This window comes from Panthera uncia, chromosome B4 (genome assembly GCF_023721935.1).
Source record: "Panthera uncia isolate 11264 chromosome B4, Puncia_PCG_1.0, whole genome shotgun sequence".
Taxonomy (NCBI): domain Eukaryota; kingdom Metazoa; phylum Chordata; class Mammalia; order Carnivora; family Felidae; genus Panthera; species Panthera uncia.
Window position 1 is genome coordinate 65,440,511 of NC_064809.1, and position 16,403 is coordinate 65,456,913.

The window sequence follows — 16,403 nt, forward strand, 5'->3', positions numbered from 1 at the left end:
CACAAGAATATAGTTTCCTTCACATTAACATAAATGAATGACAGGCAGTACTATGCTAAAATTGCCTGGGATTGCCATGTTCCCCTAGCATTGTATGGACCTCTGCTTCTGAACAATAGCTTAATATTAATACAGATTTAGCATACCAAACAACCCTAGATGGTGATACTTGCAAGGTCAGGCAAGAGAGTAGTAATTTTTTAGAGAAATATGCCCTGCTGCTAGCAATACCCAAGTGAAAATGACTTTAGAGTCAGACACACGTAAGTTCAAATGTTAGCTGTAGTCAGCTGCTTGACTTCAACCTAAGTTTTCTCACCTATAAAATAGGAATACTAATGCCAACTTTATGTGTTTTCATACAGAAAAATTAAGAACATATAATATGTGTAGAATAGTGACTAATGCATAATAATTAGTGTATTTTAAATTAACAAAAAGCAAAACAAAACAAAAAACAAAGTAGTAAGTCCAGAGATACTTAACCCTTGCTAAAGATGCCTCAGGATCCATCAATTATTTCAAGAGGTCATAAGATTCTCAACTAAAAATCAATATTAACTCACTTTATGGTAAAGAATAACATAGGCTAGTCAACTATACTTCAGTTAAAAAAAAAAAAAAGTAAAAATGCATAGGCTAAATCATTAAAGGCATGAGTGGAAATGCCATCCCAGAAAGCATGGATTAAATGCTGGCACTGTTAAAAGAAGAAGTTTCATGTCATAAGCTCATCTAACTAAGAAAAACAATTGAAAAAAGACAGAAATTTTTGAAAGTGAATGCAAACTATAAAAGAATCATAGTTTGTTATTCCCCATAAATCTGGGACAGCGCTCAAGAAGATTTAATTACTATGATTGTCTGAGAAAACATTTAAGGTCAAACAGTGGTTTATTTTTTCTTTTCAATCACAGGTAGATGTTTTTAATGTGATTATTTTGTTAATCTGAAAATAAGAGGCAGTGAATGCAGAGGGATTTATATCCAGAGATTTGATGAACTCTAACTTCGGGCTCTGAAATGCTATGTAACTCAAAGTATTAAAGTCTCTAATCTCTTTGAACTCCAATTTAATTATTCAAAATATTCTATTTAGCATGACTTATGCAGAGCATAATCAGTAAGTGCTGTTTATACATTAAAAGATAGTCAGAGGTAACTATCTATATTTAATTTTCTTTACAATCTTTTTAATCATGCTATCATTCTTACATACAATCAAATTTAGGATTTTTCTCTTTCATTTAACTTAAAAATGTGGTTCATAACTACTTTATTAAGCAGTATTTACATTTAGTCTAGAAGATTAAGCTACATGGTACTTGAATATACTCTCCTGGAATGAAGTAGTAAACAATTACTGAACTGATAAATAAAATGTTTTTTTTTTATAATTTCAGAATATCTGCTGACAAAAGAGAATGAGAAGTAATGATTATAATAGAAGTTATGTCATCTTTTATATTTCTCAAGGAGCATTAACAGACTAAAATTTAACATATAAGCTTATATTACATATATAAGGAAAATGTACCATTTACTTATAAAGAGGAGACAAGTTCCTTAGGTGGAAATTAGACAAATGCCAGACAGACCCACAAAGTACCAAAAATTTTTAAAAACTCAAAGAGGGGTGCCTGGGTGGCTCAGTCAGTGGAGCATCTGACTTCAGCTCAGGTCATGATCTCACGGTTTGTAAGTTCAAGCCCTGCATCAGGCTCACTGCTGTCAGCACAGAGCCCGCTTTGGATCCTCTGCCCCTCCTCTGCTTACTCTCTCTCTCAAAAATAAACAAACAAATGTTTAAACTTTTATTAAAAAAAAAAAAAGTAATTCAAAGAACTTCAGCATGAAGAACACTTTAGCACTGCTTAAGGACCTAGGGGATGGGTACTGTTATTTCCGGGATATATCAATGACATAATATTAGTGGAGGTGAGTCTAATAAATGTTTGCTTTTCTCAGAGTGGTGTATTAGAGGAAAGGTGGATAGGGCAACCTTGCTTAGAAGTGTCCAAAAAGAAAAACAATAATTGTATGTGTACTTGAATCTGAGGCATTTCTGATCTATTTAGTCATGGGAGAAACATCTAATTCATGACAACTGTTAAAATCCTAATTAACTTTCAAAACCTGGGTCAAATGACACACTGTTATATCATGGTTTTCCTCCTTTTGAACATCTACAGCATTTCTTGCTTTTCTTGAGGCACTTTTTCCTACTTTTATTGAAGTTGATTGCATGTTTTTGTTTATAACCAAATTTAACATAAGCTCTACATTGAGAGTGATTATGTCTTACTGTCTATCCTACATAGTATCTTATAGCAGGGCTTTAATAAACACTTAAAATTTAAAAAAAAAGAGTACTGACAAAAAATAATATACATTAATGTTCCCAAGATATGAAGTATAATATCCTGGCCATTCTATGCCTCTTTTTCCTCCTTTTGTTTTTTTCTGTTGTCTGTTTCTTTTACAAAATGTTTAGTCAAATTTAATTCAACCCTTATAATACAGTCCTCTCACTTTCCTAACCTTTTACTTCTCAACCCCCAAAGTCAAAGATAGACAAAAATTTGCACAAGTTTTCTTTTCATACACAATTATGGGAAGTCTGAATCTATTTCAGATCTGTTGAATGTTAAGTATTAAGGCATAAGGATTGAGTAGTAACAACATCATGGTTAAAATTTCTGTCCCAAGATATTTCTACCAAGGAAGGGTAGTGAGAGCAAGAGCTCTGGGAACAGAATTACATAGTGAGTTGGTGACCAACTGGAGACTGTTGCTGAGGAGAAATATGTGAAGTATACAAATGGTCCTCTGGATGATTAAAAAGAAGAAAAAGTAATATGAAAGACCCAAGATTTTGCTACCTTTTGTTAATAAACACCTATTTCTTACGTCTTTCTTCCTTCCCTCCCTTCTTTCCATTCCTTCCCTCTTTGTTCCTTCCCCACTCTCTCCTTCCCTCTCCTCACTCTCTGTGCCCCCAAACCCCACCAAAATGTTTCAATTCCCCATTTAGGTGAATGTTAGCATATAATAATGTTTTGTTAGCAGGTGAACTAAACAAGTAAAAGATTGGACTTTTGAGGTTTAATGGCTGAAGAACTACAACATGACTAATGGGTCATAAATTAGTGGATTAGTGAATGCAAAAGCAGATCACAAATCTACCCTTGGGTAGTTGGGAAGACAGAGAAACTGCACCAAGAATTGACAAAAGAAATTCGGGATCTGTATTCAAGTGGAAAACTTTTCCTAAGGGTCAAGATGGCTAACAGTAGGGAACAATGAGTTTCAGTCATCAGTTTGAAGATTACAATACAGTCACATTATTCAGGAATTTCAGTCTCCAATAGCCTAAAATTGCCAAAATATTTTTTAAAGTTACATCTGAGCAAAACAAAACATTTCACCATATATCATCCCATAGATTTAGAGTACTAAATCTACATTAGAGGTAACATTTTTCTTTGCTAAAACGTATCAAATGTTCTAGTAGTTATTGTATCCAATCATTAATGAAATAGGATGAGAGGAAGCTGTTTTGAAACTAATTTATCTAGCACAATATTTATTTCTATTGAACTAAGGCCCAGATTTTCTTTTATCTGGTTCTCATTATTAACATTGTTTAAGTATTAGAAGACAGTATCTGGGCTGATATTGAGGAGATTTCACAATTTCTTAGGAATTCAGGTTTCCCAGCTTGCAAAGTGAGCCACAGCAACACTCTCTGAAGATGTGATTTAAAATGTAAGTGTCGGGGCGCCTGGGTGGCTCAGTCGGTTAAGTGTCCGACTTTGGCTCAGGTCATGATCTTGCACTCCGTGAGTTCGAGCCCCGCGTCGGGCTCTGTGCTGACCGCTCAGAGCCTGGAGCCTGTTTCAGATTCTGTGTCTCCCACTCTCTCTGACCCTCCCCCGTTCATGCTCTGTCTCTCTCTGTCTCAAAAATAAATAAACGTTAAAAATAATTAAAATAAAATAAAATGTAAGTGTCCCAATTTGCTTAATTAGAACATTTATTTTCCTCAGTTCACTTTTTTCTTTTGAATACAAATGATATTATTAGATATGCACCTTAACAAAATCCACTCCTTTTCCCCCATGAAAATAACAATGAGATCCACCCTCTATCAAGAAGTCTTTCAGTCATAAAAAGTGAAAACAGGGAGATTTTAATAAAGTCTGTTAGTGACTGATGAAATTTATTCTGTAGGTACATAAAACTCGATCCTGTATTCACTTTACAGTTTTTGTTTCTGCCAAAGTAGTACTTAATCAATATTCTGCTTCCCTAAATTAATGCAATAAACCATTAGATAATAATTCTCATTAATACGAATATTTGAAGAAGAAATGTTTATTGGCAAATATTTTGAAGTAGGTTGTCACAGCTTTTTTTGAAATCATAAACACTTATGAGATTATTTTCAAATGTTCTTGAAAAAAATCAGCAGTGTTTAGGATATAAGAAATAAATACTACATTTAGTCTCTCTTGGTTTACATATACATTTATGTACATTCTATGCTTTTTTGCATATTATTTTGCATATGAGATATTTGTCTTATAAAATTTTAAATATAAATACAAATTTTCATATTTCTAGAAGCTATATAATGAAGATAAAATGACTTTTAACAGTAATTATTTTAAAACACATTTAGCCTTAAAAAACAGAGTTTCAGTCTCATTTCTTCTTAACTAAGTTGCAGTTGACCTTTTGCTTAGCCAACAGTAAATTTCATAACTAAAAACAGGTTTCTCAGTGATTTAGGTTCATTGCAAAATAACATAGGTCTCTCTGAGGGCAAACACTGGGATTTATGTACTTTCTTTATTTTCCCACTTTTTAAAGATTTGGTAAAATACATGTGGCATAAAATTTGCCATTTTAACCATTTTTATGTGTACAGCCCAGTGGCATTATTTTGGTTTTTTTTTTTCAGTTTTACTGAAATAAAATTGACATACAACATTGCATAAGTTTAAGATATAAAAATGTTGATTTGATGTACTTATATATAGCAAAATGATCACTGAAATGTTACCTGATGACTTTATCACTTCACATATTTATCATTACTTTATTATGGTGAGAACATTTTAGATTTACTCTCTCAACAACTTCCAAGTGTATGTTATTGTTAACGGTCATCATGACACTGTGCATTAGATTCCCTGAACTTAATCATCTTCTAACTAGAATTTTGTGCTCCTGACCAACATCTTCCCATTTCCTCTACTCTCTGGCTCCTGGTAACCACCGTTCTATTCTCTGTTTCTATAAGTTTGGCTTTTTTAGATTCTACATGTAGGTGTTATATAGTATTCATCTTTCTTTGTCAGATATTTCACTTAGCATAATGCCCTCAAGATCCATTCATGTTGTCATAGATACCAGGATTTCCTTCTTTCTCTTGGCTGAAGAAGTTTCCTGTGTGTGTGTGTGTGTGTGTGTGTGTGTGTGTGTGTACTATATCTTCTCTTGCCATTCAACTGTTGATGGACACTGAGGTTGTTTTCATATTTTGGCTATTGCAAATAATGCTGCAATGAACATGGGAATACAGATATCTCTTCAAGATCCTGTTTTCATTTCCTTTAGTTATATATACCCAGAAGTGGTATTGCTGGATCATATGATAGTTCTTTTTAATTTTTTGTGGAGCTTCCATACTGTTTTCCATAATGGCTAAACCAATTTACATTCCCACTAACAGTGCACAAGGATCCCCTTTTCTCTACATCCTTGCCAACACTTGTTATCTTTTGTCTTGTTGATACCAGTCATTCTCACAAGTGTTAGGTGATATCTCATTGTCGATATGGTTTGCATTTAGTGATGTTACCATCTTTTCATGTACCCGTTGGCCATTTGTCTTTGAAAAAAGTGTCTATTCAATTCTCTGCCCATTTTTAAATCAGACTGTTTGAGTTTTTGCTAATGAGCTGTATGTGTTCTTTATATTTTTTGGATATTAAACCCTTACTAGATATAAGATTTGCAAATATTTTCTCCCCTTCTATATGTTGATGTAGTCCCACTTATTGATTTTTGCTTTTGCTGTTTGTGCTTTCGGTGTTATATCCAAAAAATCATTGCCAAGACCAATGCCAAGGAGCTTTTCCCCTACTTTCTTCTAGGACTTTTATGGTTTCAGGTCTCACATTCAAGTTTTCAATCCATCTCAAGTTCATTTTTTGTGAGTGGTGTAAATACAGTTCCAATTTCATTTTTCTACCTGTGGTCATCTAGTTTTTTTTTTTTTTAAACCTTTATTAAAGAGACTATCCTTTCCTCATTGTATAGTCATGGCTCCCTTGTCAAATATGCAGGGGTTTATTTAATAATAATAATTAAATAATAATTTAATAATAAACCTCTGATCATATGCAGGGGTTTATTTCTGGTCTTTTGATTCTATTCCACTGGTCTATGTCTATTTTTATGCTAGCATCATACTGTTTTGGTGACTATAGGTTTGCAGTATAGCTGAAATCAGAAGTTAATGCTTCCAGCTTTGTTCTTTCTCAGGATTGCTTTCTCTATTCAGGTCAGTTTGTGGCTCCACACAATTTTTAGGATTGTTTTTTTTTCTATTTCTGTAAAAAATGCCATTGAGATTTTGACCAGAATTGCATTGAATCTATAGACAGCTTTGGGTAGTTTGGACATTTTAGTAATATTAATTCTTCCAATCCATGAACTTGGGATGTCTTTCCATTTGTGTCTTCTTTAGTTTCTTTCATCAAAGTCATATAGTTTCAATATACAGATCTCTCACCCCCTTGGTCAAATTTATATCTAAGTACTTTATGGTTTTCAATGGTATTGTAAATAAGATTATTTTACTTCTTTTTCAGATACTTTGTTGTTAGTGTATAGAAATGCAGTTAATTTCTGTATGTTGGTTTTGTATCCTACAACTTCATTTAATTCATTGATTTGTCCTGAATGTTTTGGTGGAGCCTTCAGGCTTTTCTATATATATGTAAGATCATACCATCTACTAACAAAGACAATTTACTTCTTCCCTTTTGATTTGGATGTCTTTTATTTCTTTATATTGCCTAATTGCTCTGGCTAGAAATTCTAGTACTATGTTGAATAACAGTGGTCAGATTAGGCACTCTTGTCTTGTTCTTGAGATCTTAGATAAAAAGCTTTCACTTTCAACTTTTCACTGTTGAGTATTATGTTAGCTGTGCGTTTGTCATATATGGCCTTTTATAATGTTGAGGTATGTTCCTTACATACCCACCTTATTGGGAGATTTTGTCATGAGAGCATGTTGTATTTTTTCAAATGCTTTTTCTTCATCTATTGAGATAATCATACGATTTTTATTCTATTCATGTGGTGCATCACATTTATTGATTTGCATATGTTGAACACATCCCAGGAATAAATCTTCCTTAATCATAGAATGATTCTTTTAATGAGCTGTTAAATTTGGTTTGTTAGTTTTGTTGAGAATTTTTACATCTATATTTATCTCGGATATTGGTCTATAGTTTTCTTATTTTGTAGAGTCCTTATCTTGCTTTGTTATCAGGGTAGTGCTGGCCTCATAAAATAAGTTTGGGAGTGCTCTCTCCTCTTTGATTTTTTGGAAGAATTTAAGAAGACTGACGTTAATTCTTCTTTAAATGTTTGTTAGAAATTAACCAGTGAAACCAACTGGTTTTGGCTTTTCTTTCCTGGAAGGTTTTTCATTACTAATTTAATCTCCTTTCTTGTTATTGGTCTTTTCATATTTTCTTTCTTCATAATTCAGTCTTGGTAAATTGGTTATTTCTAGGCAGTCATCCATTTCTTCTAGTTTATCCAATTTATTAGTATAACATTGTTCACAATAGTTTTTTAAGAACGTATATATTTTAGATGTATCAGTTGTAATATCTCCCCTTTCATTTCTAATTTTATTCATGAGTCTTCTTTCTTTTTCCCTTAGTCTAGCTGAAGGTTTATCAATATTGTTTATCTTTTCAAATTATTAGCTCTTAGGTTTGTTGATCTTTTTTATTGTTCTTTTGGTCTCTATTTCATTTATTTTTGCTCTGATATTAGTTATGTCCTTCCTTCTGTTAACTGTGGGCTTTATTTTTTCTTCTTTTTCTAGTTCTTTGAGGCATGAAGTTAAGTTTATTAGAAACATCTTTTTTCATTTTTAATACAGGCATTTATTGATATAAATGATCGCCTTAGAACTGCTATTGTAGCATCCCATATGTTTAGTTTCCATTTTCATTTGTTTCAAGATTTTTAAATTTCTCTTTTGATTTCTTTTTTGACCCATATTGGTTGCTCAGGAGCGTGTTATTTAATTTTCACATATTTGTAAATTTTCCAGCTTTCCTCCTATTATTGATACTAGTTTCACACTATTATAATGAAAAAAAAATACTTGGTATGATTTCAATCTTCTTAAATTTGCTAAGACTAGTTTTGTGTTATATGTCAGACAATGTTCCATGCGTGCTTGAGAAAAATATGTAGTTTACTGCTTTTGGATAGAATATCTGTATATGTCTGTTAGGTCCATTTGGTGTAAAGTATGGTTTGAGTCCAATGTTTCTTGTTAATTTTCTGTCTGAATGATCTATCTGTTGTTGAAAGTAGGATACTGAAGTCCCCAACTATTCATGTATTGTGTAACTTCCTTCATATTTGTTAGTATTTGCTTAATATGCACCCATATTTAATATTTGTTAGTATTTGCTTATATATGCACCCAACTCCACTGTTGGGTGCATATATATTACAATTATTGTACCTTCTTGACACATTGGACACATTATCATTATATAATGACCTTGTTTGTCTCTTGTTACCATTTTTCACCAGAAGTGTGTTTTGTCTGATATAAGCATGGCTACTCCTGGTGTCTTTTGGTTTCCATTTACATGGAATATCTTTTTTCATCCCTTCACTTTCAATCTATTTGTGTCCTTAAAGCTGAAGTGAGTCTCTTGTAAGCAGCATATAGTTGGGTCTTGTTTTGTTTTTTTTGTTGTTGTTTTTTTGTTTTTTGTTTTTTGTTTTTATCCATCCGTCCTGTCTATGCCTTTTGATTGGAGAATTCAATCCATTTACATTTAGAGTAAGTGTTAATAGGCAAGGACTTACTAATACTGGCTTATTGTTTTCTGGCTTTTTTTGTAGTTCTCTGACTTCTTTCTTCCTCTTCACAGCCCTCCTTTGTGAATTGCTGATTTTCTTTTTTCTTTTTTCTTTTTTTCTTTTCTTTTTTCTTTTTCTCTTTTTATTTTTTTTAATTTTATTTTTTTTAATTTACATCCAAATTAGTTAGCATATAGTGCAACAATGATTTCGGGAGTAGATTCCTTAGTGCCCCTTACCCATTTAGCCCATCCCCCCTCCCAAAACCCCTTCCAGTAACCCTCTGTTTGTTCTCCATATTTATGAGTCTCTTATGTTTTGTCCCCCTCCCTGTTTTTATATTAGTTTTGTTTCCCTTCCCTTATGTTCATCTGTTTTGTCTCTTAAAGTCCGCATATGAGTGAAGTCATATGATATTTGTCTTTCTCTGACTGACTGATTTCACTTAGCATAATACCCTCCAGTTCCATTCACATAGTTGCAAATGGCAAGATTTCATTCTTTTTGATTGCCAAGTAATACTCCGTATATACCACATCTTCTTTATCCATTAATCCATCGATGGACATTTGGGCTCTTTCCATACTTTGGCTATTGTTGATAGTGCTGCTATAAACACTGGGGTGCATGTATCCCTTCGAAACACACCTGTATCCCTTGGATAAATGCCTAGTAGTGCATTTTCTGGGTTGTAGGGTAGTTCTATTTTTAGTTTTTTGAGGAACCTCCATACTGTTTTCCAGAGTGACTGCACCAGCTTGCATTCCTACCAACAATACAAAAGAGATCATCTTTCTCCACATCCTTGCCAACTTCTGTTGTTGCCTGAGTTGTTAATGTTAGCCATTCTGACAGGTTTAAGGTGGTATCTCATTGTGGTTTTGATTTGTATTTCCCTGATGATGAGTGATGTTGAGCATTTTTTTCATGTGTCGGTTGGCCATCTGGATGTCTTCTTTGGAGAAGTGTCTATTCATGTCTTTTGCCCCTTTCTTCACTGGATTCTATATTTTTTGGGGTGTTGAGTTGGATAAGTTCTTTATAGATTTTGGATACTAACCCTGTATCTGATATGTCATTTGCAAATATTTTCTCCCATTCTGTCGGTTGCCTTTTAATTTTGCTGATTGTTTCCTTCGCTGTGCAGAAGTTTTTTATTTTGATGAGATCCCAGTAGTTCATATTTGCTTTTGTTTCTCTTGCCTCCAGAGACGCATTGAGTAAGAAGTTGCTGTGGCCAAGATCAAAGAGGTTTTGCCTGTTTTCTCCTCAAGGATTTTGATGGCTTCCTGTCTTACATTGAGGTCTTTCATCCATTTTGAGTTTATTTTTGTGTATGGTGTAAGAAAGTGGTCCAGGTTCATTCTTCTGCCTGTCGCTGTCCAGTTTTCTCAGCACCACTTGCTGAAGAGACTGTCTTTATTCCATTGGATATTCTTTCCTGCTTTGTAAACGTTTAGTTCGCCATACATTTGTGGGTCCATTTCTGGGTTCTCTATTCTGTTCCATTGATCTGAGTGTCTGTTCTTGTGCCAGTACGATACTGTCTTGATGATTACAGCTTTGTAGTATAGTTTGAAGTCCAGGATTGTGATGCCTTCTGCTTTGGTTTTCTTTTTCAAGATTGCTCTGGCTCTTTGGGGTCTTTTCTGGTTCCATACAATTTTAGGATTATTTGTTCTAGTTCTGTGAAGAATGGTGGTGTTATTTTGATAGGGATTGCATTGAATATGTAGATTGCTTTGGGTAGTATCGACATTTTAACAATATTTGTTCTTCCTATCCAGGAGCATGGAATCTTTTTCCATTTTTTTGTGTCTTCTTCAATTTCTTTCATAGGCTGTCCATAGTTTTCCGTGTATAGATTTTTCACCTTTTTGGTTAGATTTATTCCTAGGTATTTTATGGCTTTTGGTGCAATTGTAAATGGGATAGATTCCTTGATTTCTCTTTCTGTTGTTTCATTGTTGGTGTATAGGAATGCGACCGATTTCTGTGTGTTGGTTTTATATCCTGCAACTTTGCTGAATTCATGAATCAGTTCTAGCAGATTTTTTTGGTGGAATCTTTAGGGTTTTCCAAATAGTATCATGTCATCTACAAAGAGTGAAAGTTTGACCTCCTCCTGGCCAATTTGGATGCCTTTTATTTCTTTGAGTGAATTGGTGATTTTATGTGGTAGTATGCTGATTCCCTTGTTTTTATCTATGAATCTACTATAGGTTTTCACTTTGTGGTAACAACCTAACTTCAATTGCATATAAAAGCTCTACTCTGGGGTGCCTAAGTGACTCAATCAGTTGAGGATCCAACTTAGGCTCAGGTCATGATCTCACAGTTCATGGGTTCAAGCCCTGTGTCAGGCTCTGTGCTGACAGCTCAGAGCCTGGAAACTGCTTCGGATTCTGTGCCACCCTTTCTCTCTGCCCCCTCCCCTGCTCATGCTCTGTCTCTCTCTGTCTCTCAAAAATGAATGATCATTATATTTTTTTTAAAAAACTCGACCCTTTCTTTTATGTTCTTAATATCACAATTTATCTCTTTTTATATTGTGTATCACTTAAAAGTTACACGAGTTGTAGTGATTTTTAGTACTCTGTCCTCTAACTTTCATACTAATATTTAAGTGGTTAACATACCATCTTATTACAGTATTAGAATATTCTGAATTTGACTATATATTTACCTTTACTAGTGTTGTATATGTTCATATGTTTTCATGTTACTAGCTAGCTTCATTTCAGTTTCAAGAACTCCCTTCAGCATTTCAGGCAGGTCTAGTAGTGATGGATTCCCTCAGCTTTTGTTTGTCTGGGAAAGTCTTTATTTTTCCTTAATTTCTGAAGGATGATTTTGCTTGATTATGCACTTTTGTATGCCTTGGAAATGTCTTGTGTTGTTCAGGTTACAGCTATATTCAAGATCTGTACCTTTCTGGGGTGCCTGGGTGGCTCAGTCGGTTTAGCCTCCAACTTTGGCTCAGGTCATGATCTCACGGCACATGAGTTCGGGCCCCACGTAGGGCTCTGTGCTGACAGTTCACAGCCTGGAGCCTGCTTTGGATTCTGTGTCTCCCTCTCTCTCTGCCCCTAACCCACTCGCATTCTGTCTCTGTCTCTCTCAAAAATAATAAAAAAAAAATTAAAAAAAAAAAACGAACTGTACCTTTTATATTATTTAGGAAATCTAAAATAGCTTAAAATATAAAATTTATATATATATATATATGATTTTATTTGAATTGAGAGTAGAATTCTATGATAGAATATTTTCCTCATGATTCTATGCCTTATAACCTAAATTAAAAATTAAAAATCCATTTACTTAACACATTAGTGTCTGAAACTTAAGCTTTGGCAGGATAATTTAGTTGTCAGATTCAGAAGATCTCCCAAGAAACTTTAAATCATATAGAGAAAGAGAAGGATTCTGGTGTCACAAGATGTTATCTATTTTGTGGTAAACATAAGAATTCATGACACTGCTCACATCCAATATTTTCTTATTGCTAACGCATTTCTTAATTCTCTTATACTTCAAGTAGCTTTCCACTGCTAACATAATTCTTACTTTAAAAAAAAATTGTTTTTAATGTTTATTTATTTTTGAGACAGAGAGAGACAGACCATGAACTGGGGAGGGGCAGAGAGAGAGGGAGACACAGAATCGGAAGCAGGCTCCAGGCTCTGAGCCATCAGCCCAGAGCTCGACGCGGGGCTGGAACTCACGGACTGCGAGATCGTGACCTGAACTGGAGTCGGACGCTTAACCGACTGAGCCACGCAGGCGCCCCATAAGTCTTACTTTAAAGCAAAGAACCCCACATAACTTCATCTGCCTAACTACAACATGCGGTCTAAAAATTAGACCAGAGGGCAGGAAGGTGCAAGCACTTTATGACAAAAGAAAAGGAGCAAGACAGACATGTGATAGCACCATACTTGATATAAATTTCACATTTGCTCTGGTTCTATACCTCCAGCCTAAGTGCTCTTTTAGGTTCCACAGAAGAATGTTCTAACACAATAGGAGTAAGTACTCTGTGATGTCTACCTAACCCAGGGTGATGACAGATGGAAAAGATGAGCAGGAATAAATATTCCAAATTCTCACGTATGACTTTGTATTCAGATATTTCTAAATGCCTATGAGGAAAGATGGCTAAAGACTTCAAAAGAAACAATGTTCCTTTTAAATATTTCTATGCTTACTTTACACTCATTCTTAGAGTAAAATTTTAATTAAGGTAGTTTCAAATCATTAATAATATAGCATAACAGTAATAGAGACTATTTTATAAAGGCTCTTAAAATATAAGTGAACAATTTTAGAACATATGAATGTATACAGCTTGATGAAGAGATTAGTATACTATCCAGGTAATATTTTTTCTGTGAGAAGAGATAAGTTGACATCTAAAGCAATCAAATTATTCCTTCAACTAGCTTGCTATTCCTTGAGATTAACATCTGTAGTCTTTGAGTGCTCATTATATCTAGATAGATGTGAAAATAAAAAGAAGTGGTATTGTCCCGGAAACTTCTAATCAAAGCAATAATAAAACTTTTTGGATAACTAAATTTTTATTTCCTTAATAGCTGCTCTGAGTGAAAACTTGTTTAAAGATGACAAACTGAGGAGCCTAAGGAAATCAATATAATTCAAAAGAAAAATGAAATGTTCTTGTGATATAAAATATGTACGTACCTTTGTGGAATGTAGAACATATGTTGGGGAGGTGGTTTATAGAGGACTCCTTCATACACAGGCCAGAGCCCACTTAAAATTCTGAAGAGAGAACTTTTTCCACAACCATTGGGCCCAGTTATCAAAAGGTGCATTCCTTCTTGTACCTAGAGTAAGAAATAGAATTATAAACTGCAATATTTAAAAGTGATTTCATTTGGCAGCATTTAAAAGCAATTCTTTGCAAATTTTGAAACACATGATAACCTAGGATTAGCAAGGATTCAAAAAATATATATATCACAACTGAGAACATCAAATTTGGCTTTGACTTTGCTCTGAGGCTAATAGCATGATAAGATAATCCAACTCCAAAGGAAATAGACCTTCTTGGAATGAGCACTGGATTTCTAAAATTTTAATTGAGGTCCTGTCATCAGATGTTATACATATATGTAGAAACAAAACCACATGGGAAATAAGAAAGTATAAAATTTTAAATTAACATATATTAAATTTGACTTTATTTATATTAATATTTGACTAAATTTATACTGAATTCAAATACAACTTTGTTGTATTTGTCAGTTGGAGTTATTAGCTATAAAGCAAAGTTTATTCTAAGATCCAGATGGTTGGTTTAATTTTCTATTTCAGCAGTCTGAAATGTTACACAATCACAAAAGCTCATCAGAGAGATGAAATGATTCTAATTCTGTTTTGTTCACAGATGGGGAAAATACATTTACCAAGCCAAGAGAGAGGAAAGCAAGAAGACTATAATTTAGTCTTATGTCTAGGAATGGATTAAAACATATATATATGTATATATATATATATACATATATATGTCATATATGTTATATATATGTTATATGTGTTATATATATGTTACATATGTTGTATATGTATAATATACAATTCTAGGAATGAATTAAAACATATATGTATATATATATATAAAATAAGTTATTTATCCATTATCAGTTGGATGCTTCTCTTTAGAATCTTCCATCTTATTTATCATTTAAATTTAAACAGTTAAGTTTCATGAATTCCCATTCCACCCAATAGAATCAGGAAGTTGTCTTAGTGTGGTATTTAAAAGGCATTGTAAAAAACAAGGAAAAAGAACAGCATTTAAAAATTTGCCTTAAGAACACTGATAAGAACATTTCTAAGAACAAATGATATTTTGTAATCAGTACTAAAAAGTGAATAGAGCATCAACGTATGAAAGGCAGAAATCTGTATGCTTGTAGATACAGTTTTGTATAATAGGGACACAAATATCTAAGTATCAGTGATATAGAATATGTCATATTTAAAACTCAGTGATGAAGGAGCGCCTGGGTGGCTCAGTCTGTTAAGGGTTTGACTCTTGATTTTGGCTCAGGTCATGATCTCACAGTTTTTGAGATTGAGCACCGAGGTTCTGTGCTGTTAGCCTGCACAGAGCTTGCTTGGGATTCACTCTCTCTTCCATTCTCTCTACCCCCCTCACCCAATAAATAAATAAATAAATAAATAAATAAATAAATAAATAAACTTAAAAAAAAGAAAACTCAAAGGTGAAAAAACACTATATTATTTGCATTATGTCAGTATAAGGGATCACTTCCATGTCTACATATTGTGTATAACATAAGCTGGAATCTTCTTGTTGAAAGAAGGTGGTGGGAAGAGGAAGGAAGGGAAGGAAAAAAGGGAAGGATTGGGAAGGAGGTTAAGATAAAGGAGCTAGGGATGTATACAATAAGTATATGTAAAGCCAAAATGGTTCAGATTTATGTTCTGTCTAAATAATTAGATTTCCTTAGTAAACACTGATTGGATATCTACCATGTGCCAGACATTCCTCTAGGCACAAGGGCTACAGTGCTACCCAAGACACATTTCTGTTTTCATAGAGCTTATATTCCAATGGGAAAGACGGCAAGAAACATGTGAACAAAAATTAAGCAGTGATAAATACTTTTATAATGGCAAAACAAGAAAGATTCATTTGGGAAAGAACGCCAATGCCAATGGTGGCATTGTGGGGTTGGAGGTGGTAGGGGGATGCTTCTTTTGAATGGGTGGACAGGAAAATCCTCTTTGAGGAGGTAACGTTTAGGCTGAGCCTGCGTGACAAGAAACAGCCAGTCAGAGCAGGAGAAAGAACATTTCAAGCACTGAAGGCAGCTACCACAAGGACATAAGACAGCAGTGAGCTTGAGTCTAAACATTTTACTATAGATATTTTTTCTCCCTAATTGTAGCCAACTGAAAAGTTATTTTGATAGAATAAAGTTTGAAGAAAATCCTGGGAAGAACCCAGAAAGAATTAATTTTGTGATTTGCTGCACTCTGTCACTAGAGAGAGGGTTAAGGAAGTTTAATTTTGTAGAAGCATAAATACCTCCTAAATGATTTTTTTAAAGGTATGTGGCATGGCAAAAGGCATATTCACAAAATATTTTAATAGCATCATTCTCTATTAGGAATTCTCAGAAATTTAACACATTTGAGTCATAATAGAAGCCTTTTCTATATTCGTATTATTTTATTAGCATAAGTTTTCTTATGTTTAA

At 33.7% G+C, this 16,403-nt stretch overlaps 1 protein-coding gene across 1 annotated transcript in view; it reads right to left on the minus strand.

Annotated features, from left to right (window-relative positions):
- Positions 1 to 16,403, minus strand: part of ABCD2 (ATP binding cassette subfamily D member 2) — a 66,100-nt gene that overhangs the window by 29,975 nt on the left and 19,722 nt on the right. The window contains exon 6 of the mRNA XM_049625282.1: positions 13,852 to 13,997. Coding sequence (XP_049481239.1) covers positions 13,852 to 13,997 — 146 coding nt within the window. The remainder of the gene's footprint in view (positions 1 to 13,851; positions 13,998 to 16,403) is intronic.